The sequence below is a fragment of the Acomys russatus genome, chromosome 30 (assembly GCF_903995435.1).
Source record: "Acomys russatus chromosome 30, mAcoRus1.1, whole genome shotgun sequence".
Lineage (NCBI taxonomy): Eukaryota > Metazoa > Chordata > Mammalia > Rodentia > Muridae > Acomys > Acomys russatus.
The window spans coordinates 21,030,170-21,054,698 of NC_067166.1; the positions used below are offsets into that span (position 1 = coordinate 21,030,170).

Here is a 24,529-nt window from a genome sequence, read left to right on the forward strand (position 1 = left end):
AAGGCTAAAGATACAGCTCAGCCTTAAATCTTAGAAGGCTTGCAAATATGTGTGAGGTCCTGGGTTTAATCTCAGAATCAGAAAAAGAATGAAATGGTTTTTTACAAGAAGTGCTAGTGCAGACAGTACTTACGGTGACTTGTTGTCTGGGCCGGCACTTCCCCCCTCTGCACAGGCATGCTCGGCACTCGTCACTTCACTAGAAGCAGCCCCTCCGGCTCCGGACACAGGCACAGCCGCAACAGGTGACCCTGAGGACTCACTTGCTAGTGGCATGATGTCATGCTGATCACTGAGGAAGGAAAAATGCATCAGGAAGAAAGGAATTCCTGGAGTTAAGTTTCACACCACTAACAGATACTGTGTGTGTGTGTGTGTGTGTGTGTGTGTGTGTGTGTGTGTGTGTGCGCGCGCGCGCGTGCATACTGGTACAGTATGAAACCTCTCGTCATTGTTCAGGAACTGTCTGTGTTGTGTTTTTGAGACAGGATCTTTCACTGGCCTGAGGCTTACCAATTAGCCTGGGATGGCTGGTAAGCAAGCCCAAGGGCATTATCTCATCTCTGCCTCCTACACACTGCCATTATCACTGTGTGCCACTATACCTGGCCTTTTATACGGGTGCTGGGAATGAAACTTGATCAGTGGTCCGTACCTGTACTCCCAGCACCTGGGAGACTACAAAAGGAGGATTTGTTTGTCTGTGTGCTTATTTGTCTCGGGAGCAGAAACTACTGAATAGTCCAAGGAAACCTAGAGCCTGCTAGGTCACCCAAGCTAACCCTGACCTTGCAATCTTCCTGCCTCGGCATCCTCAGTGCTGGCATTTTACGTGTGCACAAGCATAAACATAATACACAATGATTAAACAAAAAAAATTAACCAGGAAGCTGGAGAAAGGGCTCAGCAGTTACGGGTGCATACTGTTCTTGCAGAGGTCTCATGTTCAGCTCCTAGCATCTGTATCAAGCAGTCACAATCAGCTAGAATCCCAGTTCCAGGGGAATTCAATGCCTCTGTAAGCACCTACATTCATGTGCATGCATACATCCACACAGATGCACACACATGCACAAATAACTAAATAACAAAAATAAATCTTTTTTAAAAATTTATCAAGACACAACAATCTTAGTTATTTAGGAGCCTAACAAAAAAGTTTGAAAATAAATAAAGGAAAGCAAACAAAAAAAGAGTATAAATCAAACTGCGTGTGGTGGTGCACGCCTGTAATCTCAGCACTCAGGGAGGCAGAGGCAGGCAGATCGCTCTGAGTTAGAAGCCAGCCTGGTCTACAAAGTAAGTCAAGGACAGCTAAGACTACACAGAGAAACCATGTCTCAGGGGAAAAAAAAAGTGTAAATCCACAATGACAGTTGAAGACTTCAATACTCCTCCCTCAGAAGATGTAGATAAAGCCAATTAAGAGGAAGAAAGTACCATGTGGACGAGATGGGCTCCGTCCTCATCTCCACCTTTTCGCTGGATGCTAACCCTGCCATGTCAGCTGTGCTTTGTGTAAAGGAGGGTATCTCTTCCACATTGCACTCACTTTCATTTTCCTCAGGATATGTATCTAGGAATATAAAAGAGACATTATTGCAAAAAATGGCAAAGATATTTGTTGACATAACGTTCCTGTGGATTGTGTACAGTTGCCTTTGTTCATTCAAAAGCTGATTTCTCCACCCCACTATCAAGATTTCAATCTGGACCCTGCATTCTGATGTTTATTCTAATTATTTCCTGTCTCAAGTTTGCGTAAACGTGTTCCTTTTTTTTTTTTTTTTTGTATTGCCAATAAAAACCAACTAACCAATGCTGAGCAAGACATTGGGTGGGTCATGCGGGACCAGTGAGGGAAGGAGAAAGAGCAGGAAGGGCAGGAGGGATGCTTGTGGAGAGGACGGGGAAGCACCAAGAGAAAGGAGCTGGATCTAGAAGATGAGTAAAAGAAAAAACAAGAATAATGTGGGAAATGTGACCGGGAGGAAACTATACTAGGCTGGAGGGTTAAGATGGAGCAATTATTGAGCAGCACTGTGTCTAGGCTAATTGAATAGATCCGAGTCTCTCTTTTGTTATTTGGGCATAAAGCTAATTAAGGAATAACCGCTGTTTTATTAAAGTAAATCAATATTAAATATTAATAATCATTCAACAGACATCATCTAGATTTAAAGCATAAGGGATTTACATGTAACATTTGTCTTTTCTTACAAAACATTAATCCACTTAACACTTCAGTTTTGTTTTTTCTTGGACATTTTGCTGTTGTTGTTCTAAGCCTTAGCTTCTAATAGCTTAGCATCTCTCCAGCCCTCTTTTATTTTAAATTTTTATTATTTATTATCATTTGTGTGCATGAGTGCCCACATGTTCTATCACATGCACACGGAGGTCAGAAGACAACTCTGCATAGCTGCTTCTCTCCTTCACCTTTTAGGATTGGGGAACTGAATTCAAGTTGTCAGAATTGCATGCCAAGTGTCTTTTCCCTGCTGAGCCATCACAAGCATGCAAACAGAAACAAAATAAATATATGTAACAAAAAGTATTAATATTTACCCTGTGATAAAGAAGAACACCTGAGTTTCAATATCTCAAATGACTCAGCAGTACTTAAGACGGAGAAAGAGCTAGAACTGATACCTAAGTTCCTCTGCTTTATACGCAAGAGCTCTCTTTTTCTTTTGGTTGAGACAGATGCTAATGTACTAGGCTAGCCTCGAACTCACTAGATAGACAAAGACAGTCTTGAACTTCGGAATTTATTTACTTACCTTTACCACCTAAATGGTGGGATTACAAGCACTTGCAACTTTACTCAGTTTTCTTTAATTTAAAAATATTTTTCATTTATTTATTTATTCATCTACTCTGTCTGTGTGTGTGTGTGTGCGCACGCGCGCACACACACACGCATGCGTTTTAGCACAGTGGCCATGTGGAGATCAGAAAGCAACTAAAAGGAGTTGGTTTTCTCCTTTGTGGGTCTCTGGAGTCAAACTTAAGCACCTTTATCCACTGAGCTATCCCATGGGCCTCGACATATATTTTTTGTAATGGTAAACAACAAGAGTATAATATTCTAATACTTATAAATGAGACAACTGTCAGGCAGGAGTTGTGGCACATGCCTTTAACCCCAGCACTCAGGCAGCAGAGGCAGGGATCTCTGAACTCAAGGCAAGCCTGGTCTATAGAGGAAGGTCCAGGACAGCCAGGGCTACACAGAGAAACCCTGTCTTGAAAAACAGAAAGAAAGGAAGGGAGGGAGGGAGGGAGGGAGGGAGGGGAGGGGAGGGGAGGGGAGGGGAGGGGAGGGGAGGGGAGGGGAGGGGAGGGGAGGGGAGGGAAGGAGAGGAGAGGGGAGGGGAGGGGAGGAAGGCAGGCAGGCAGCCAGGCAGGCAGTCATAAGCAGCACACAAAAGCACATGCATGTAATCCCAGCTCTTAAACTGTAGAAGCAGGAGAAGCAGAAGTTCAAGATCATCCTTGGCTACACAGCAAGTTCTAGTCCAGCCTGGGCTACATCAGACCCTATCTCAAAAGGAAAAAAAAATTCTATTACCTCATCTACCAGAACTGGTCTATTAAACTGTTACTGACTTCCCTCTCTGCTGGCTACTTCTCATAGTGCAGGAAGGTGCTCTCCGTATTGGCTACCAAGGGAGAAAGTTATTAGCAAGTCTTACTATTACGAACGGGGCAAACAACAGATTTGACAAGGTAAGTCCATTGGTGCAACAGTGGCACAAATGCTACCGAGATAACAACTGCGTCAGATTTATAGCCAGATGCACAGCAGAGACCTCATGCTTGGGCAGAAAAAAACCTGTCAAGGAACCCATGGCTATGGATGTCATAAACCATAGGAGACAGCCTAAGGCTAACTGGACATAGTATCAACTGCCTTCTCAATATTTATCTTCATAGCTAAAGATTACTGCAGCTCTTAATCCTCATCAAAGAAGCTTCTTTTGCAGTTAGCACAACCAATACAAAGACTCAGAAGTGGTCAAAATGCACAAATGTAAGTGACTGCTGAGTGTTCTGTCTTAAACGTACAACAAAGTCACCCAGCCCCACCACCCCCAAACTTGGGGAATATCACAGAGGTCACAGAAAGTTTCTAAGAACCAGAGGTTGAGAAAGACTGCTGATTATCTTCTGGAGATGATGGGGGACTTTCACTTATGAACTCACAGCTCTATTTACAAACACAAGATTAAGCCAGTCAACAGTGCAGCATGGGGGGAGGGGGTGTCCACAACAGCCCCTGCCCTCACCTGAGGAGTATGTGATGGCTATGGGGAAAGGAGTTAGTTTTTTCAGGGTTGTGGTCTCTGGTAAGGTTGCCTATGCTATAGTCAATTACCCACACCCATGTACATATGAGCAATACTGACTGGACTCACTGGGTTGTTTCTTGTTTTATTTTGGGTTTTTTGTTTTGTTTTGCTTTGTTTTAAAAAGGACATGAAACTGAGGGAAAGATACATTGGGGAAGGTCCAGGAGCAGCCGAGGCTTGAAAATGATCAAACTACATTTTATGTATTTATGAAATTCCCAAGGAATAAAAATAGCATTTTTTAAAGAAAAAAAAATCATATTAGTAAAAACTAGATAAACTAACAAAAGGTTGCTGCAATTTAGTAGTAGCTTTCCTCCGTCTCTGCCTCATTGTCTGAGTTTTGGGGTAGGGGCAGGCAGAGTGGACCCAGGCAGTATGCCCAAGATCCTGCACACGCTAAGCACACGCTCTACTACTGAGCAGTGTCTCCAGCCTTACTGTTGGCTCTAAGCATCCTTAACACTTAAAACTCTTAAGAAGGACCCAAGTCTCCTCCCAGGTTTTAGTGTCTGTCTCCAAGCAACACTTAAACTTTAGTTAGTTTGCATTCTAAAAGTATAAGAAGGAAAATAGAAATGCAAACTGTAGACATACAGTTACTACGCAATTCCAAAGCTGACTTCTGTATGGCTCCATATCTGGCTGCAACCCTTGATCTGAAAATCTTCGGTCTCAATGTTGTATCTGCTCCCCAATTATCCCCCAGATGCCAATAAAGCAGCTTATAGCCAATCACTGAGCAGGGGAGAGCATAGCATTGGACTTCCTGCCAGCCGGGGAGGAGGAGTTAGAGGAGGAAGTAGGGGATTGAGTCATGGGCTGAGGTCCAGGAAACACCAGGAGAAATTCAGCTAAGCAGGAAAGGCCATCAAGGTCAAGTATCTCTGGGATTTAAGCTGAGAGGGAGCGAGATTAGCTTAAAGGGTGAAGAATAGAGTAGGAACTGCTCATATTGTGCTGTGAAGCTTGTTAAACAAATAATATCATAGAGTCTCAATGAGAAACAAACACAGTATTATCAAAATAACTCTTAACAGCAAATTCTACTAGCTCCTTTCACAATAAGGAACATAATACAGGTTCAGAAGTATCACATGAAGGCAGACCATAAAATCCTGAGTTTCATTAACATAATGTGATTACCAATGACTATTAATGGGAACACGTGGGAAATACATCTTTGGAGTAATCTTGAGAAAACTCTCTGTTTCGCCTTTTTGTTTTCTACAGTTATGTTTTTCCCTTTAACTAAAAGTAAGATGGCAAGATGTAACATAGTACTGAGCACAAACGCTCAGTAAGCATTAGCAGTTGCTGTTATCCACAAGGATAGCATCTGTTATACACATTACTACTCATGTCTTTTTAAGTAAAACAGAGGTTTCTAGAATGTGTTAGAAACCTACTGTTGTGTATTTCTGCTTCAGGAGGGCTTGAATGAACAAGGACATTTCCTGAAAGAGCTGTTGCTTCCTGTTGCTTAGCTTCATTTTGGGTCCTCCTCTTCTCTTGACTTTGGTCTTGCTCTACCATCACTTGTTCTAAATGCTGTCCCGATGAGCTTGGTGATTCCTCTTCATCCACTGTCTCGGTATCCTTTTGAGATCTTTCTGGGTCTGAAACGTTACTATTTACAGACTCATCTGGATCATCATTGACTTCTTCAGTAGTTACTTTTTTTGCTAAAAACAAGAGAAATTGTTATAACTATATGAACTACTTACAGAAAACTTATTGAAAGGAAAGATGATAAATGCCCAGAAGTATATTCTATCATGTTACTTTTGTGTAAAAAACTGAAGACAGACTAAAATATAGGAAGCCAATTTTAACAGTCACACCATAAAGCTCCATGCAGGTGCAGGATAGAGCACGGCCCAGTGGTAAAATGCATCCTTATTAGCATACACAAGGCCATGGGTTCAACTGCCAGCATTGCCTCCCCCAATGAAAAAAGAACTCATACATACAAAATAAAGTAGGTTAGATGTAGTAATGTGATGGGATTCAAAGTATATTATTTAAAAGCTTCAAGTGGAAGAAATGTTTGCATATTCATGAGCTTACATTTCCATTAAAAAACACATACATACACACACATACACGCACATACACACACACACACACACACACACACACACACACACACACACACACACACTGTGCAGCACAGGAAATGGCTTGGTGTCAATAATTTCTGGGATGTCAGAAGAATTTACTTTAATCAGATAGCCAGATAGGACAAAGAGTTCTAGGATTCTATCTTTTGTATTATCTGGGGTGGGTTGGTTGGTTGGTTGGCCAATCTTGAGACAAGGTCTGATGCATCCCAGGTTACTTCAAACTATGTAATTGAAACTAGGTATGAACTTCTGATCCTCCTGCCCAAACCAAGGTTCTTTTTTATTGTTTTGCAGAGCTGGGGATCAAATCCAGGCAGTCTTGTGCATTTTTCACAAGTACTAAATTACATCCCCAGACTGAAATATCTTTCTTTTTCTCTTAAACGTGTTTGTGTGTGAGCATGCCCACACAATATATGGGTATCTGAGAAGCTAGAAGAAGGCACCAAATGCCACAGAGCTGTAAGCCACACCAGCACAGTTGTTGGGAACCAAATTCCAGTCAGATATAAGAGCAACAAAGCATTCTTAACCTCTGAGCCATTTCTTCAGCCCATTTCAAGCCTCTCTGCAAAGCGCCAACTGATGCGCACACACACACATACATGTTAACACACAAACAAAAAAATTAACCATTAATAGGGAGCTGCTGTCTCAGCCCAGATAACTGGCAAAGCATTACTGATGATGATGATGATGATGATGATGATGATGAGGGTGATGAATGTTATTGTTACTGATTGCCTCCAACTGTGCACTCTGATAGTGTCAACTACATGAGTAATCCTGAGCTCTCAATGCCTAAGAAGCAATACTGTAAACTCACCACTAAATCAAACTGCACAATCAATACCTTTTGTGTTTTTCTGTGGTTTGGAGGCCTTTTCCTTTAAACTCTGACATTTAGTAGATTTTTGCTTTCTTTTTTCCTCTTCAGCAAGAACTTTCTGAAGCAAATGAGCAAAAAAATCGAAGTCAAAAGGGCGTTTTTCCTCTGTTTAAAAAGAAGGGAAAATTTTTAAGTTTTTTATTTTTTAAAAAAGAGCTTTCTAAAACAAATAAAAAAAGCTTTCTGTTGTCAAAGTATTACAACAACCAAATCAAATGGACTGATTTATTAGACAGAGCATGGATAAATAAATATATAACATCATCAAGTAATAAAAGAAATGGTAATTTAACAAATAAGGGCTAAGTGTAGAAAAGCTTAGACGCACAGAACTTATATAGCATGCCCTGGGTTCAAGCCCTAGCAGTAAAAAGTAAATTAAACTAAAATATTAGGTTGGTGAAAAAGGAACTGCTGTTTTAGACAGTGCATTTTGTGTCATTATAAACAGGTTCATGGCTGGAGAGATGGCTCAGAGGTTAAGAGTACTGGCTCTCTCCCAAAGGTCCTGAGTTCAATTCCCAGCAACCACAAGGTGGCTCACAACCATCTATAATGAGATCTGGTGCCCTCTTCTGTTGTGCTAGCATATATGCAGGCAGAACACTGTACATAATAAATAAATAAATAGGTTCAAATACATCTTTCTTAATCAAGATAGAATCCATTCCAATCAACATTTTTGTCAATTAAAATTAAGGTGTTCTGTTTTATTTTGTTTTTATTACAGTAGTGTAAAATCCATACTTGGGATTCAGTGAACTCTTGGAAAACATTTTCCTTAAAAAAAAAATATTGAGATGCTTGAGGAAGTAGCAGTAAACTGACAAGGGTCAGGTGACCATAGGAGATAAAGCAAACCTTCGTAGCCTGAGCTGGGTGTGGTGGCACACACCTTTGATGCCAAAGGGAGCATATCTCTGAGTTTAAGGCAACCTTGCCTTGCATAGCAAGTTCCAGAGCAGCTAGGGTCCTACAGAGAGACCTTGACTCAAAGCAACAGATTTGCCTAATTTGTTCAAGTTTCAACTTCCGAAGTATTGGTTGTATGATACACGGTTGGGCATTGTGGAGAATCAAGCCCTTTCTGTTGACCAGTGCTGACTGCATAGCTCGCAAATTTGTTTGGCATATTTCTCAGATGTAATAGTTTCATCACATTTCAGAAAGCTGTGGATCAGACTAGTGACAAACCACCAGGCAGTAATCATAAGCTCTCTGTACAGGGATTTTAGTCCAGCTGGAATACAGACTCATCCTTTGTACACGTCTTTAATCCCAAACAATGTAGAAAGAAGCAGCCATGTTTGAAAATGACATCTAATTGTGAGGCAGACAAAGTGACTCACCAGAGAAAGACTTAACAGAGTAAGGCATGCCCAACTCTCATGAGAACACAAGAAGAAGAGGCTATCTGACGGAGATTCACCTGGAGAGGTGACAGGGAGAGGTTGAAGAGAGAACAAGCTAGACACGTATGAAGACAGAGTGAGCCAGAGAACAAGGAGCCAGAAGATTAGAATGGGTTGATAAGGCTAGTTTGAGACCAAGCAGAGCAACTCAGCAGCCGAGAGAGAAACCAGATTGAACCAATGAGCTTAGAGAGGAGTTTGAGCCAGAACAACTGAGTTGAACCAGCCAGCCAGAGTTCAGAAAGGGTGAGTTTATTCAGCAGTAAGTCTCAGAGGCTGAAACCGTTCTGGGCCTAGAGTAGAGTGTTTGGAGGCTAGAAACTTCTAGGACTAGCTAGGCCTACGTTAGAAGGAAGTAGTAAGCATCCAAGACAACAATTACCTCAGGTGAATAAAAACTAAATGTGCAGCCCCCTCCTTTCTGGGGCAGAGCTCAAATATGACTGGGAAGTACTCTGAAGCTCCTTTTCAGCCCAACACTGTGTCGTCGGTCACTGCTTAGTTGTCTTACATGGTCCACAACACCACCCACTTTTCATGCATGTCACAATCCAAGTAAGGAATGGTACATTAGTTGGGAGGTGGTGGTGCACATCTTTAATCCCAGTATTCGGGGAGGAAGAGCAGGTGGATCTCTGTAAGTTCAAGAGTTCAAGGCCTGCTTGGTCTCCAGAGTGAAATCCAGGACAGCCAAGGCTAGAGAGAGAGAGAGAGAGAGAGAGAGAGAGAGAGAGAGAGAGAGAGAGAGAGAGAGAGAGAGAGAGAACACTGTTGTACATAGAATCAGAACAACAGTTCAAAATGATGATTTTTTTTCTTTAATGAAGCATTTTCAGATTCACGAACTGCTCAGTTTGTTACATTCCTCGCCTTCAGGATTCTCCTCTTCTTTGCAAACCTTCTTGAACCATTATTGCAACTGTATATTCCTTAACAGTTCCTGGACCAAATGCATTGTTATTGCTGCATTTTTTCCACATACTTGACCCATTTTGAATTCAAGGAAGAAAACACTTGAGAGGCAGTAGACCTGGCTCAATAGTTAAGAACACTGGCTGCCCATGCTGGCTAGTTTTACATCAACTTGACACAAGCCTGGGTCATTGAAAAGGAAGGAGACTCAACTAAGAAAATGCCTCCATAAAAATCAGGCTGAGGCAAGCCTATGTTCTTAATTAGTGAGTGATGGGAAAGGGTCCAGCCCACTGTTGGTGGGGACACCATGGGCTGGTCCTCCTGGGTTCTGTAAGAAAGCAACTGAGCAAGCCACGAAGAACAAGCCAGTGGGCAGCCTTCCTCCAAGACCTCTGCATCAGCTCCTGCCTCCAGGTTCCTGTGCTGACTTCCTTCAATCATGAACAGTAATATGGAAGTATAAGCCAAATAAACTGTTTCCTCCTGAAGTAGCTCTGGTCATGGTGTTCCATCACAGCAACAGTAACCCTAACTAAGACGCTGCTCTTCAAAGATTAAATTCCCAGCATCCTCAGAGTAGTTCACAACCATGTGTAACTCCAATTCCAGGGGATCTGATACCCATTTCTGTTCTCTGTAGGAACTGCATGCATGGACTGCACAGACAGGCATTCAGTCATATAAAAATAAATCTTCAAACAATTTAAAAGAATATATTGAATTTGCTTTTTGTCTAATATGATTTCCATAGTATAAATAGGCAATAAGTGATCAGTACAAGATCATAAAGTGAAACATGTATTAAAAAGATATATAATACAACCATATTTAAGAATGTAATCAATATAAAATGATAATTTTAACAATGAAAAAAAATTACTTTTACACCAACCTAATAAGCGGATCAAACTATTGATACAAGCAATAAAATGAGTGAATTTCAAAAATGAAAGTAAAAGAAATCAGACCCCAAACATTGTATGATTCAATGAAATAGATGATTTCAAACATGCTAAACTAGTCCATGGTAATTCAAATTGAAATAGCAGTGTCCTTGGGCTACCAAAACAAGGGAACAAAGGGGCTTCTGAGTTGAGGAAAATATTCTATGTATAACTCAAGGTGCTGGTTATTAGGGTATATCTTTGTTAAAATTCAAATTATACTTTCAACTATGTATCAATTATTATAAGTGCCAAGGATAGGGCCAGGAGGTAATTTAGTGGTAGAGCACATGCACTAGCTGGCACAAGAACCTGGGTTCAATTTTCACCGCTTAAATATAATTGAAGATAATTAAAACATACTCCAAATGCCTTACAATTACAACATTCACTCTTTCCTATTATAGCCATTTCACTATGTATTCTTCTTAGCAGCAATAAAATAGGAAGTAAATATAAAACAATTCAATGAAATAAAAAATATTGTAAATGTCAACTGTACAATATTAGACAATTGGTAAACAAATCAGGAATGAGTCTGTAAAGGAATCCTTCCTTAAACTTTACCTCTAGGTCAGGCGTGGTGGCACACCTCTTTAATCCCAGCACTCGGGGGACAGAGGCTGCTGGATTGCTGTGAGTTCGAGGCCAGCCTGGTCTAAAAAATGAGTCCAGGACAGTCAAGGCTACACAGAGAAGCACGGTGTTGGGGCGGGGGGGGGGGGGGGGGGGGGCGGACTTTACCTCTAAACTTTGGTAAATGTGCATGGAGATCACAAAAATGCCTCAGGAAAAGCGGTACATGTAAAGTGCGAGTCTGTTCTGAATGTACACAACAATAAACTAGTACTCAAGGAATCCATAAAGAATCGTTATATAGTTCTAGAGGACTTAAAAACCTAGGATCCGGGCTGGAGAGATGGCTCAGGGGTTAAGAGCAACGTCTGCTTTTCTAAAGGTCCTGAGTTCAAATCCCAGCTACAACATGGTTCACAACCATGTATAATGAGATCTGGTGCCCTCTTCTGGCCTGCAGGCATACATGCATGCAAAACACTGTATACTTAATAAATAAACAAATCTTTTAAAAAAAAACCATAAAGGAAGCTGGAGAGATGGCTCAGAGGTTTAGAGAACTTATTGCTCTTACAGAGAACCCATGTACAGTCCCAGCACCCACATGGTGGACCACAACCATCCTTAACTATAGTTCAAAAGGATGCAATGCCCTCTCCTAACCTCCACAGACACTACACACACATGTGGTGAACATAAAACATATGCATACATTTATATACATAAAATAAATCTTTTTTTAAGCCGAAGTCTTTCTTTAATTCTTTAATTTCCTACTTCAAAAGATAAAACTTAACAAACAAACCTATGAGACCTATAAATTATTTTCTGATAATATATTAAGGTCAGTGGAAAGTTCCTTCCTTTCTTAAATGGAGAAGCTCCTCTATTCACAATACTCCAGGTCTTTCTGGAGCCATTCTGAAGCACTGTCCCTGAAGACACACTACAACCCTGGGCATCAGACCCGCTCATCCAGCAGTGTCTACTCATAAAATAAACTCACATGCTACACAGTGCGCATTCTCTAAACCACACATGGATTATTGTCCTCTAAAACCAGCCCTACGGCTAACTAAGAAACCTTGTTTTGAGTTAGGCATGATGAGTCACAACTTTAATCCCAGAACTCAGGAAACAGGCAATGAATCTCTGTGCATCTGAGGCCTGTTTAGTGTACATACTAAGTTCCAAGCAAGCTAGGGCTACCTAAAGAGACCCTATAGGATTGGATTAGGGGAGGGGGCAGAAAATGTTATTTTGGAGCTGAAGAAATGGCTTGGCAGTTAAGAGTACTTGCTGCAAGCCGGATGTGGTGATGCATGGTGCATGCCATTAATCCTGGCACTTGCAGGTGGATCTCTGTGAGTTCAAAGTCAACCTGGTCTACAAAATGAATCCTATACAGCCAAGGTTACACAAAGAAACTCTGTCTTGAAAACTCGGAGGTGGTAAAAAAAAAAGAGTACTTGCTGCCCTCGGAGAGGGATGGGTTGAGTTTCCAGAACCCACATAGCAGTTCACAACCACCCATTAACTTCAGTTCCAGGGGTACAATACCCTCTTCTGTCCTCTGTGGACACCAGCCACACTTATGGCACACACGCATATAGGGAAGCACTCAACATATACACGCAAAATAAAATAAATATTTAAAAAACACATTTTTTTTAGATAGGCATAATGGTGCAGACCTTTACCCCTAGCACTTGAGGGGCAGAAGCAGGAGGATCTCTATGAGTCTGAGTCCAGCCTGCTCTATGTAGAGAGTTCCAGGGCAGCCAGAGACAAATAATGAGACTCTGTCTTAAAAATTAATTTTTAAAATTTAATTTAGAAATAATTAAATTTAGCACTACAGCTAATTTCATGGCTAAATAAACAGACACATTATAAAATGCTGATAATTATTTGTTCATAAAAAGAATAAACTTTCTAAAACATTTTTTAAACTATCTTAAACAGTAAATTTTTTATTTATAGATAACTTGTAGTCTTTCTTTAGACTTACAGAAAGAAAAAAACTGATTTTAATGAAGGTATAGTTAGGGGGGAGAAGTTCTTACTGCTCCTTTAAATCAGATCTAAATTCAAATGTTACCTGTTTATAAAGAACTTCACTGAGCTCAATACAAGCATTGAGACCTAATTCCTTTTCCTTCCTAGAACTCAATCACTACCTGAAACTTGCTTAGCAATATTTGCTCATCATTTAATCTCAGGGCATTCCATGAACTACCTCTTGAACACAGTTCCTTCCCAATAAAGAAACAGCTCAGGGGCCAGTGAGACAGTGCCGTTTATAAAGGCACTTACTAGCGAGTCTGGCAGCCTAAATTTAGCCCAGAACTACACACTGGAGGAAAAGACCAATTTCTACACGTTACCCTCTAATACACATGCTTGTGCACATCCGTACATGCATAGACACAAAGTATAATTTTTACAAAGCCCTTTTTCACCATCAATTACTGCATAAATTCATGAACTTAAAAACTCCCTTACCTGCTTCTGGATATTCGGGCTAATTCTTTGCTTACAGATTTGTGGCAACTACTAAAATCATACTGTTAAGGATCAAATGTTCCAGACTAGCCTGGAATATACAGCAAGACCTTATCTTCAAAAAGCAAAAAAGGAAAGGCTTTCACTCTTATTTTTATGGCAATATGAGGATGACTCTAAACACAGTAGAGCCAAAAACAAAGTACTGGTCACTTTTCCATCTCTACAAATAATATTCTGTGAAGTGGGGGAAGGGGGAAGAGGGTGGGAGGAGTGTGTTCCTGACGTAGAGTGAACAATTAATTAGTTAACTAATCAAATACTTTGTGAAGGAATGCTTTAATACTTACGGAATGCTTTGTCTATTCTCCATCCATTTGCTTTTTCTTCCCGTTTAAATTTATTCTGTTAATAACAAAAAGATCTATAGTAATGTTCTGCCATTAAATAAGGATTTTTCTAATTAGTAAGCATTAATGTGAAACTCTATAAAACATACTATTCCCTGTTAAATGGTATATTTTTGCCAATGGGCTAACTTACTTAAAACTTTAGTTTCTTAAAAATGAAGCTGGGCGTGATGGTGCACCCCTTTAATCCCAGCACTTGGAAGGCAGGCAGATCTCTGTGAGTTCAAGGCCAGCCTGGTCTACAAAGTCAGTCCAGGACAGCCAAGGCTACACAGAGAGACCCTGTCTCAAAAAACAAGCAAAATAAGGGACTGAGGGCTGGAGAGATGGCTCAGTGGGTAAGACCACAGGCTGCTCTTCCAGAGGCCCGAGTTCACTACGCTGCAGCCTCATGGTGCTCACACCCATGTATAACTCCAGCACAGAGAATTAACAGCCTCCTCAGGTACTGCACACATGTGACGCAAACACACACACACAGACACAGGCAGAACACAGCTACATATAGAACAATATTTTAAAATTTTTAATGAGGACTGAGGAGCTGGCAAGACTGGCTCAGCGTACGAAAGACGATGTGCATCTGATCCACAGAACACACTTGGTGGGAGGAGGAACTGACATGCCCAGAAGCTGTCTTCTGACCTTCAAATGAACAGGAACATGTGTGCACAGTCTCTCTTTCTCTCTCTCTCTCTTTATTTCTCTCTCTCTCTCTCTTTCTTTCTCTCTCTCTCCAATAAAGATGAAAATCACACAAATTTACCTGATTTATCTTTATTATCAACAGCAGTGAAAATACAACAATGAAAGGTATACTGGAGCCCAGAGAGAGTAGGGTATCGGTGCTGCATTTCAATGTCCAGAACTGATGTAAGGTTGAAGGCAAACCACCTCCCACGAGGGACCCTACTACCTGCATGTGCTCAGTAGGTGTAAGTGGGCCCATGCACATACATACTCCAAACACACAGTAGGTGTAAGTGGGCCCATGCACATATATACTCACAAACACACAGTAGGTGTAAGTGGGCCCATGCACATATATACTCCAAACACACAGTAGGTGTAAGTGGGCCCATGCACATATATACTCCAAACACACAGTAGGTGTAAGTGGGCCATGCACATATATACTCCAAACACACAGTAGGTGTAAGTGGGCCCATGCACATATATACTCCAAACACACAGTAGGTGTAAGTGGGCCCATGCACATATATACTCACAAACACACAGTAGGTGTAAGTGGGCCCATGCACATATATACTCCAAACACACAGTAGGTGTAAGTGGGCCCATGCACATATATACTCCAAACACACAGTAGGTGTAAGTGGGCCCATGCACATATATACTCCAAACACACAGTAGGTGTAAGTGGGCCCATGCACATATATACTCCAAACACACAGTAGGTGTAAGTGGGCCCATGCACATATATACTCACAAACACACAGTAGGTGTAAGTGGGCCCATGCACATATATACTCCAAACACACAGTAGGTGTAAGTGGGCCCATGCACATATATACTCACAAACACACAGTAGGTGTAAGTGGGCCCATGCACATATATACTCCAAACACACAGTAGGTGTAAGCGGCCCTATACACATACATACTCACAAACACACACATGCTAAACAGATTGTAATTTTACAAACTTAATAGCACACAAACAGATAAAACCGAGCCAATTAAACTAACACTAACTTTATGCAACCTAAAATATTCCTAATGTTACACTTCTTACATTATTCCAAAATGTTTTTAATTATAATAGGGAAGAGTCTATACAGAAATAAGTAAGCAAAAAAAAAAAAAATTTTTTTTTTTTTTTTGAGACAGGGTCTCTCTGTGTATGCTTGGCTGTCCTGGACTCACTTTGTAGACCAGGCTGGCCTTGAACTCACAGTGATCCGCCTGCCTCTGCCTCCCGAGAACTGGGATTAAAGACATGCGTCACCATGCCCGGCTTGTTGGGTTTTTGTTGTTGTTGTTTTGGGTTCTGTTTTTTAAGTAAGCAAAAATTTATACCCAAGTTTATCTCATTAATATATGGCTCTTGATACATCTATTTGTGTAAAATAACATATTGTATAAGATTATTTTTTGAGACAAGGATTAATGTTCTCCAATACAGACGGCCTCAAGCTCACTATTCAAGTCAAAGAGAACCTTGAACTCCTAATCTTCCTGTCTCTACCTCTTGAGTTTTGAGGTTACAGGCATATGCCACCATGCCCCACATTTTACATGGGTTTCCAGGATTCAAACTCAGATCTTTATGCTTTCAAGGTATGGGCTTTCCCAGCTAAGTTATTGCCCCAGGCCTGTTCTGTGAGTTTTGTCTGTTTATCTGTGGTCTGTTAGGGCAGGATTGCATGCACCCAATGCCAGTGACTCTCCTGCCACCTCCTGAGTGCTAGAATTACAGGCACATACCACATCTAGCTTATTTCAAGGTTTAAGATTTTCTTTTATAAAGTTTATGAACATTTTAATATTTTTTAAAGTTTATTATTTTCTTAAAGTGAATAAGCTCTTTGAGAAGGATTAGTCAGCTGACTGAGGATCATAAGTTAGAAGATAGCCTGTCTACAAAATGAAACCCTGTCTCAAAGCACCAAAAACAAAAACACATTTAAAGAAGATAGATGAGTGGTGGAGAAAAAGAAAGCAAAGCAGAGGGTTATTACTACAGATCCTACAAATGTTAAAATGATAACAGAACAGGAAGAAATATGTATAGATATGAACTCCACAGCTTAGTATCAAAATTGACACAGGAACCTCTTCCCTACCCGCCTCCAAGACATGGATTCTCTTGGCAACAGCCCTAGCTATCTTGGAATTCTCGTAGTGCTCCATAGACTAGGCTGGCTTCACACTCAAAGCTCCCTCTCTCAAGTGCTGGGATTAAAGCAGTGTGCCACCACTGCCCAGCAACACAAGAAGTTTTATTTGTGGAGGGAAAAGGAAAGGATCTGTGTAGGATCTGTGTTGTCCAATTTGGCTTAAATTCCTAGGCTCCAGTGATCCTCTTGCCTCAGCCTCCTCAAAGCAGGGACTACAGGCTCAGTAAAACTAAACCTGAATGTTTCTGTATGTAAGAAAAAACTTAATTTATAATCTAAACACTTTCACACACACATAAAAATCATCCGACTTGGGGTTTCACTGGTAAGTCCCATCAAACACTAAAAAAGAAACAGTGCTAATCTTAAACTGTTAAACAAACAGTAGAAGGTACACCTCTCTGCTCATCTCAAGGACTTGGAAAGACAGTTACAGGGATCAGGGATATGGCTCAGCAATAAGACACATACTCAGCACCAGCACTCAAAAAAAAAAAAAAAAAGAAAGAAAAATGCAAACCAATAGTCCTCATGATTGAAGTTGTAAAAATTCCTCAAGAAAATGTAATGAGGCTGGAGAGATGGCCCAATGTCGCAGACATGAAGATAAGTCACAGAGGATTTGTTTGACAAAGTTCCAGAGATCTCAACTCCAACATGATCTCTAGACATCTAGAACAGCTGCTGAGGCTTTGCTTGACAAAGTTCCAAAGATCACCATTGTCTGTAAATATTATTTATGGTTCAAGTGTAATTTTATCTAAAAATCTGCCTTTTTCTTCTAAAACAGTCTTTTCTCTTTATTTCTGAGCCCTAAGGAAAATCATACAGGGAAAACTTTTTCCCATAGAGAATATTGAAAGAGGGCATCTGGCCAAAGGCTTGAGACAATGAGAGCGTTTTCTGCTCTATTGTGAGCACCCAAGCAGAAATTTCAAGAAAGAAAGTTAAGACCTTGACATAACAGTACCTGGCTAGATACTGTTAGCTGTAGAAGTTTCTCTAGAATCTGCTTTGAGAACATTAGAAGGTATGCTTGGAAAGTCATGCTTTACAGATACTTTACAATAAAGGACCCTTTGGTAGTTAGCCTAGGTTTGGATAGCACATGTGTTGATTTGGGACTAGGAGTAAGTCAAGTTTTTATTAAAGAACATTTAGCTCAAGCTATGTTGCTATGACAATCTTGTAAACACAATGGCTTTAGCCCAGGGAAATTTATGATTGAACTTTCATGAGTATTGTTTAAGAACTAATAATCAATCAAAAAAAAAAAAAAAAAAAAAAAAACTAATAATCAGGTTGTACTGACCACTGCTTTATTGTAGGTTATACAGAACTTTTTGTATTTCCTTGTTAGACCGTTCTCTTACTTTGTTTATTTTTTGAACGCCCTATTGATTGTAAAAGATGAGAAAAAGCATGATGTAATATGTAATGAAAAAAACTGAACTTCATTTTAATAAAACACTGGGGTTGGTCCAAGGAGAGTGGCAAACAAGTAGCATAGATGAGAGAGTAAGCTAGAGACAGAACAAGCAAGAGACAGAGAGAGATGGGGAACAGCAAACAAGAAGAAAGATAAATGGGGAACAGAAAGCATGGAGAGAGATAGAAAGATGTTAACAGCAAGCAAAAAGAGAAATGGAAAGATGGGTAACAGCAAGCAAGAAGAGACAGAGACAGATAGAGAGATAGAAAATAAAGCTCTCCTGGGCTTTAAGACCTTCAGCATGTACCACATATACCTGAGTCTCCAAGAATTTCTTTTTCCTCCATTCCTCAACCTCTCCTCAACAACTAGTTCCTCTGGCTAATTGTTCAACTAACATGTGGTTTCCCTTAACCAGCCATTCACTGCCTGCTCAGTTCTCCCTACTGGGGATCCACCTCTCTTCTCTCCTCTTCACTGCTTCCAGAGCTGGTCTGTGGGAGCAGCAGCCCAAGGGTTAAAAGCACCACTACTCTTCCAGAGGACATGGGTTCAATTTCCACCACCCACATGGTGGCTTTTTTTATTTAAGATTTATCTATTTATTATTTATTTGTTTATTTATTTACTTAATGTATATGAATACTCTGTCTACATGTATATCTGCATGCCAGAAGAGGGCACCAGATCACATTATAGATGGTTGTGAGCCACCATGGTTGCTGGGAATTGAACTCATAACCTCTGGAAGAGCAGTCAGTGCTCTTTAACTGCTGAGCCATCTCTCCAGCCCCACATGGTAGCTCTTAACTGTCTATAACTCCAGTCCTAGGGGATCCAATGACTTCTTCTGGTTTCCATGGGCACCAGGCACACATGTGATTCTCAGGCATACATGCAGGCAAAACACCCATACACATAAAATAATTTTAAAACAAGAAAAAATGGAGCAACCTCTGCAATACATAAATGAAGTATAGTATAACCACATGGAATAGATCCCATGAATCTAAGGTTAGTTCAACAAGCAGAAATGAGGAAGGCAGAGGCAGGTGGGTCCCTCTGAGTTCGAGGCCAGCCTGGTCTACAAAGCAAGTACAGGACAGCCAAGGTGACACAGAGAAACCCTGTCTCAAAAAACCAAAAAGGAATACAAGCAGAAGGAGGCCTGCAGGAGCACACCTTTAATCCCAGCTCTCACAAGCAGAAGGAGGCCTGCAGGAGCACACCTTTAATCCCAGCTCTCACAAGCAGAAGGAGGCCTGCAGGAGCACACCTTTAATCCCAGCTCTCACAAGCAGGTTATCTCTAAATTTGAAGACTGCTTGGCCTATAGAATGAGTTCGAGGACAGCCAAAGCTACACAGAGAAATTCTGTCTCAAATGAATAAATGAATAGATAAGTGGATGGATGGATGGATAGACAGACAGACAGACAGATTAGATAGACAGATAGAAGATAGATCCAAGTAGGCTCCTCGACTCTTGCAGCAACACAGTAAGGCTATAGCACTATATTACAGGATGCCCACTACATAATTTTCCCAGAGAGTCAAGTCTGGTCTACTTTAAAGACACCCAAACTTTTTTCTTTCCGATTGGTTATTTTCACTAACGGAGCAAACATGATGAGATGGAATTAAGGGAAAGGTTGGGGCAAATCTCTCATTATTACCTGGGAATGCACTATGGCAACACAATATGAAGGGGCTGACACACTTTCCACCTCAGGAAACCTATATACACTTTCTCAGCAACCAGCAAAGCTCATCTTCTCAGGCAAAAGTACATCTCTATCTGACATCATGTCTGTTGTTCACAATGTTAGTGGTCACCCACAAGGCCAAGGGGGACTGAGACAGCAATAGTCAGTTCAGCTACATACAACTCAGTACTTTTCATATCGTTCTAGAAAATCTAAAAGATACTTTTATAATCATAAAGCTACACTTACTCTAAGTATTCTGATATATCGACCTTCTCTTCTTTAGTTCTTAATTTCAGTATCTTTATCTGTAGTTCTCAAATACATTTTAAAAGTAATACAAAAGTTCTGGAGCTATAACTACAAAAGTTGAGAAATCTTACAAAAGTTAATGTCACAGACACACATAAACACACACACACACACACACACACACACACACACACACAAATAATAACAGGGAACTAATGACTGTGAACTAAGATAAAAGAAATAAACCTTAGTAATTTTTAACCTTTTCTAACCAAAAAATGTTAAAGGTATACTTTACCTTAATTTCTATTCTTGCTCTGTGAGGAAAAAGTTGTCCAATCATAGAAAAGTCAGTTCCTACCATGCTGATGGCTAAAAAAAACATATCTGTTTCTGTAACAATAAAAGATTAACTCCAAATTAATTTTCTGTTCAAACAAAATAACCTAAATTAGTTATATAACACTATATATAAAAACTTAGTTAATTAAATTATACAAACTTACAAAATGATATATAAAAACTCACATATAAAATATATATATATATAAACAGTAAAATAAGTTATACAGTACTTAATTTTATTGAAAAGAAATTCAAAAAATTAAAATTAAAAAAAAAAGAAAAGAAACTCAAACACCATAAAACATTAAAACAAAAATGTGGTGGTACATTCCATAATCCCAGACCTGCTAACAAGAACTGCTATGAGTTCCAGGACTCCTGATTCTAGGCCCGAGTTCTGCAAACATGGAATATGAGCCATAGTTTGTGAACCCCACCTGACAGGACCAGATTTCTTGGTAGTACCTTGCCCAATGTAACACCTCCAACTTGGTCTACACTGACCACCCCTGGTTCTTGTTCTGCAGCTCATAGGGACAACTGAAAAGTGAAGTAGGTGGTCCAGGAGACTCCCATTCCAAAGTGGCCCTACAAGCTTGATCATCATATGCAGCTGCTGGGGCAGAGGACTACCCAGCCAGGTATTAAACCAAACTAGACAAAGGGGTCTCTGAAAATAGTTTATGGAACCATGCAGATGCTAGCCAGAAATGAAGGGCCAGTCCTGGGTCAGCTTCCCACAGCTACCAGCAGCACAATAAAAAGCACTTGAAGGGAGTAACCAACCAATAACTGATCTGACTTACGGCCCACTCTGGGAGATGGAAGCCATAACCGACACTGCTCGGCTAACCATGAACCTGAGACTAGACAGCCCTAGGGCAAAATCAAATGTTGGTTTAAAAGGAAAAGCCAACGTAGAGATAAAATGACTCCTAATGATACTCTGTTGTGCTCACAGATCAGTGCCTTGCTCAGCCGTCAGCAGCAGGTGGGAACAAATAAAGGGACCCACAGCCAGATACTGCTCAGAGTTAAAGACCTCGGGCTTTTTTTTCCTGTTGGTCTGTCTTATCCAACTTTGATGTGACAGTTTTTATCTTATTATATTTTGATAATATTGTGTGTGTGTGTCTCTGTGTGTGTGTGTGTATTACAGGTGTGCGTGCTCAGCTATTTTGTTATATATTTACAAATGAATGACTGACAAGTTACTAGGGTAAAGGTCATCATAACTCTCACTTATACCTGCTGGGAGAAGGGAACCCAGTTTTCTCCGCTGGGTCCATCAACAATCCAGGGCAGATCTCATGTTCAGCAGTAGTTGACCAACAAATAATGCACACCACAATTCAGTTTTTATGTGTGTGCTTTTATTAGGTTACAGTTTGGTGAACTGCTATGTTTTTGGGTTGTTTTTTTTTTTTTTTTTTTTTTTTTTTTTCCTTTTTGAATAAGGCATTTTGCTTTCGGGAGTTTTATTGTTGTATTGGATTTTTTGTTTATTTTTTTGAAAAAAAAAAAAAACTAAGAGTTGGGTGGGTCAGGAGAAGATCTAGACAAATTTGGGGGAAGGGAAAAATGTGATCAAATTTTATTTAAATTTAAAACTGTTTTAAATAATAAAACACAGCAGGGTGCAGTAGTACATGCCTGTAGTCCTAGGATGCAAAAGCAAGCTGATCTTTGTGAGTTCAAGGCTAACCTAGTCTAGAAAACAAGTCCAGGACAGCCAAGGCTACACAGAGAAACTCTGTCTTGAAAAACAAGAAATATTTAATAATAATGATGATACACATTTTAAAAGACTTAAAAATAGTAGATGCTGGATCTTATTGCTATCAAACAAATGTATATAATGCATATTAATATAAAGAAATATTTTGGCATGACGACTCGAGAGATGGCACAGAGATTAAGAGCACTGTCTGTTCTTCCAAAGATCCTGAGTTCAATTCCCAGCAATCATATGGTAGCTCACAACTATCTATAATAAGACCTGGTACCCTTTTCTGGCCTGCAGGTGTACATGTGGGCAGAATATAATAAATAAAAAACAAATAAATCTTTAAAAAACATATTTTGGAATATTAGACCTCCATTAGCTAACAAAACTTACAAAATTATTATTGCCAAAGCTGTGAGAAAAATAACACTTTTTGCAGACATTTGGTAAAACTAAAAATTAATGGGGCTTTTTGTGTAGGCCACCTATAAGAAATAAAATACTCAGTGAGTAGCAGAAAGAAAGAGACAGACAGACAGACAGACAGACAAGACAGACAAACTCTTCTTGAAAAACTGTTCAGTGAACCAAAAGGACCATGGTGTTCTCTAACATATTGGGAAAGGGAGGGAGGAAGGAAGGGAAAATGTGACAAGCCTGACAGAATTTGTCAAAAAGAAAAAAGGGTTGGTAATAGTCAGAGAAGGGAATTACAGAATCATTATTTTGCCCTATATTCTGCCATGCTAAAAAACGCTATACTAAAAATAGTTCTTAGTATATAAAAAGCTCTATTTTTATACTAAAATATAAGCAGTAAGTACCATCATGAAATATAAACATCGTATAGGCTTTGTTGTTGTCATGTTTTGTGTGTGTGTGTGTTTTATGCAAGACTGTTTATGTAGTGCAGCCTGGCCTCAGAGTTATGCTCCCCCAGCCTAAGCGTCCTCAACGCCTACACTGCAGGCCCCTTCAGTGCCGGAGATGCCGGCACAAAGTTACCATACAACGTTTTCAAGGAGAGGGTTATGATTAGAAATACTGGAAACAGAATGGGCCACTGGCACAAATGCTCAGTGCTTATACAGAAACACTGTCAATTATTGACTTAAATGGTGTTTCTTTGTATAATTTGAAGAAGATGAAGATTCCAGGCAAAATAATAAAAATGTTAATTCTTAAAATGATTTTTAGGATAAAGTCAGAGATATAGTAGGGAAAGGGGGAGGGGAACCACCAGTAAAATTAACTGGATGGAAAACAATATGACAGTTTACAATTTATTTACAAGGTCTGGTTTCAGTCAGAAACAGAACAGCTCACTTCATTTCAAAAGAACAACAGAAGAAAATTTTAGTGAAAATTAGTTACCTTTATTTGACCATGGTTTTGAGTAGTAATTTTTCCGAAAGCTGGAATAGGTAGTTGTTGAGCCACGTTCAAATATAGGATCATTTTCCTCAACAACAGAGGGGCCTTTTGTTCTCAAAACTTCTACAGTTAAACTGAAAGAAAGAAATTTTCAAGTATAGTCACACTAAAGCAAGTATAAAAAAAATAGCAGATGAGATTTAATTGGCTGTATTCTAAAATTTACCACAGGAGTAATATCAGAAATATTGAAAATATTTGAAATTTTAAAAATATATGTAAATTTGAAATATATATTTTCCAAACATGATCCTTAAGAGGCAGAAATAAATGCCAACCTGTTTTCAGTATTACAGCATTTTCAAAATATTTTTGGACCACTTGAAAACAGAACTGTTGTATTACCTTTTTTGCCTGTCTGTGTGTGTGTCTGTCTGTTTTTCAGACCAGGCTTTATGCTGTCCAGGCTAGCCTGGAACTTGCTATATAGCTGAGAAGATAGCCTTGACTTCCTATTCTCCTGCCTCCACTTCCCAAAGGCGGAGACTCTAGGCATGTGCATCCCATCTGCTTTTGTTTTGTTGATTCCTAAATGTCTCCTGGGCTAATAGCTCTTTAACTATCAGTGACATGTAAAATCAGCATCACATATAAAAACTAATCAGCACCGCATTTATATTTATTATAGTCGGATTTAAATGTC

General features: G+C 39.9%; 2 protein-coding genes across 2 annotated transcripts in view; one reads left to right on the top strand and one right to left on the bottom strand.

The window, feature by feature from the left end:
• The window catches only part of Taf9 (TATA-box binding protein associated factor 9), a 720,252-nt gene that overhangs the window by 241,145 nt on the left and 454,578 nt on the right, over window positions 1-24,529 (top strand). The window lies entirely within an intron of this gene.
• Window positions 1-24,529, bottom strand: part of Bdp1 (B double prime 1, subunit of RNA polymerase III transcription initiation factor IIIB) — a 92,953-nt gene that overhangs the window by 56,557 nt on the left and 11,867 nt on the right. The window contains exons 6-12 of the mRNA XM_051172466.1: window positions 23,827-23,960; window positions 20,680-20,774; window positions 14,073-14,127; window positions 7,335-7,475; window positions 5,765-6,040; window positions 1,441-1,576; window positions 134-292 (exon numbers count right to left, since the gene is read on the bottom strand). Of these exons, the coding sequence (XP_051028423.1) occupies window positions 134-292; window positions 1,441-1,576; window positions 5,765-6,040; window positions 7,335-7,475; window positions 14,073-14,127; window positions 20,680-20,774; window positions 23,827-23,960 (996 nt within the window). The remainder of the gene's footprint in view (window positions 1-133; window positions 293-1,440; window positions 1,577-5,764; window positions 6,041-7,334; window positions 7,476-14,072; window positions 14,128-20,679; window positions 20,775-23,826; window positions 23,961-24,529) is intronic.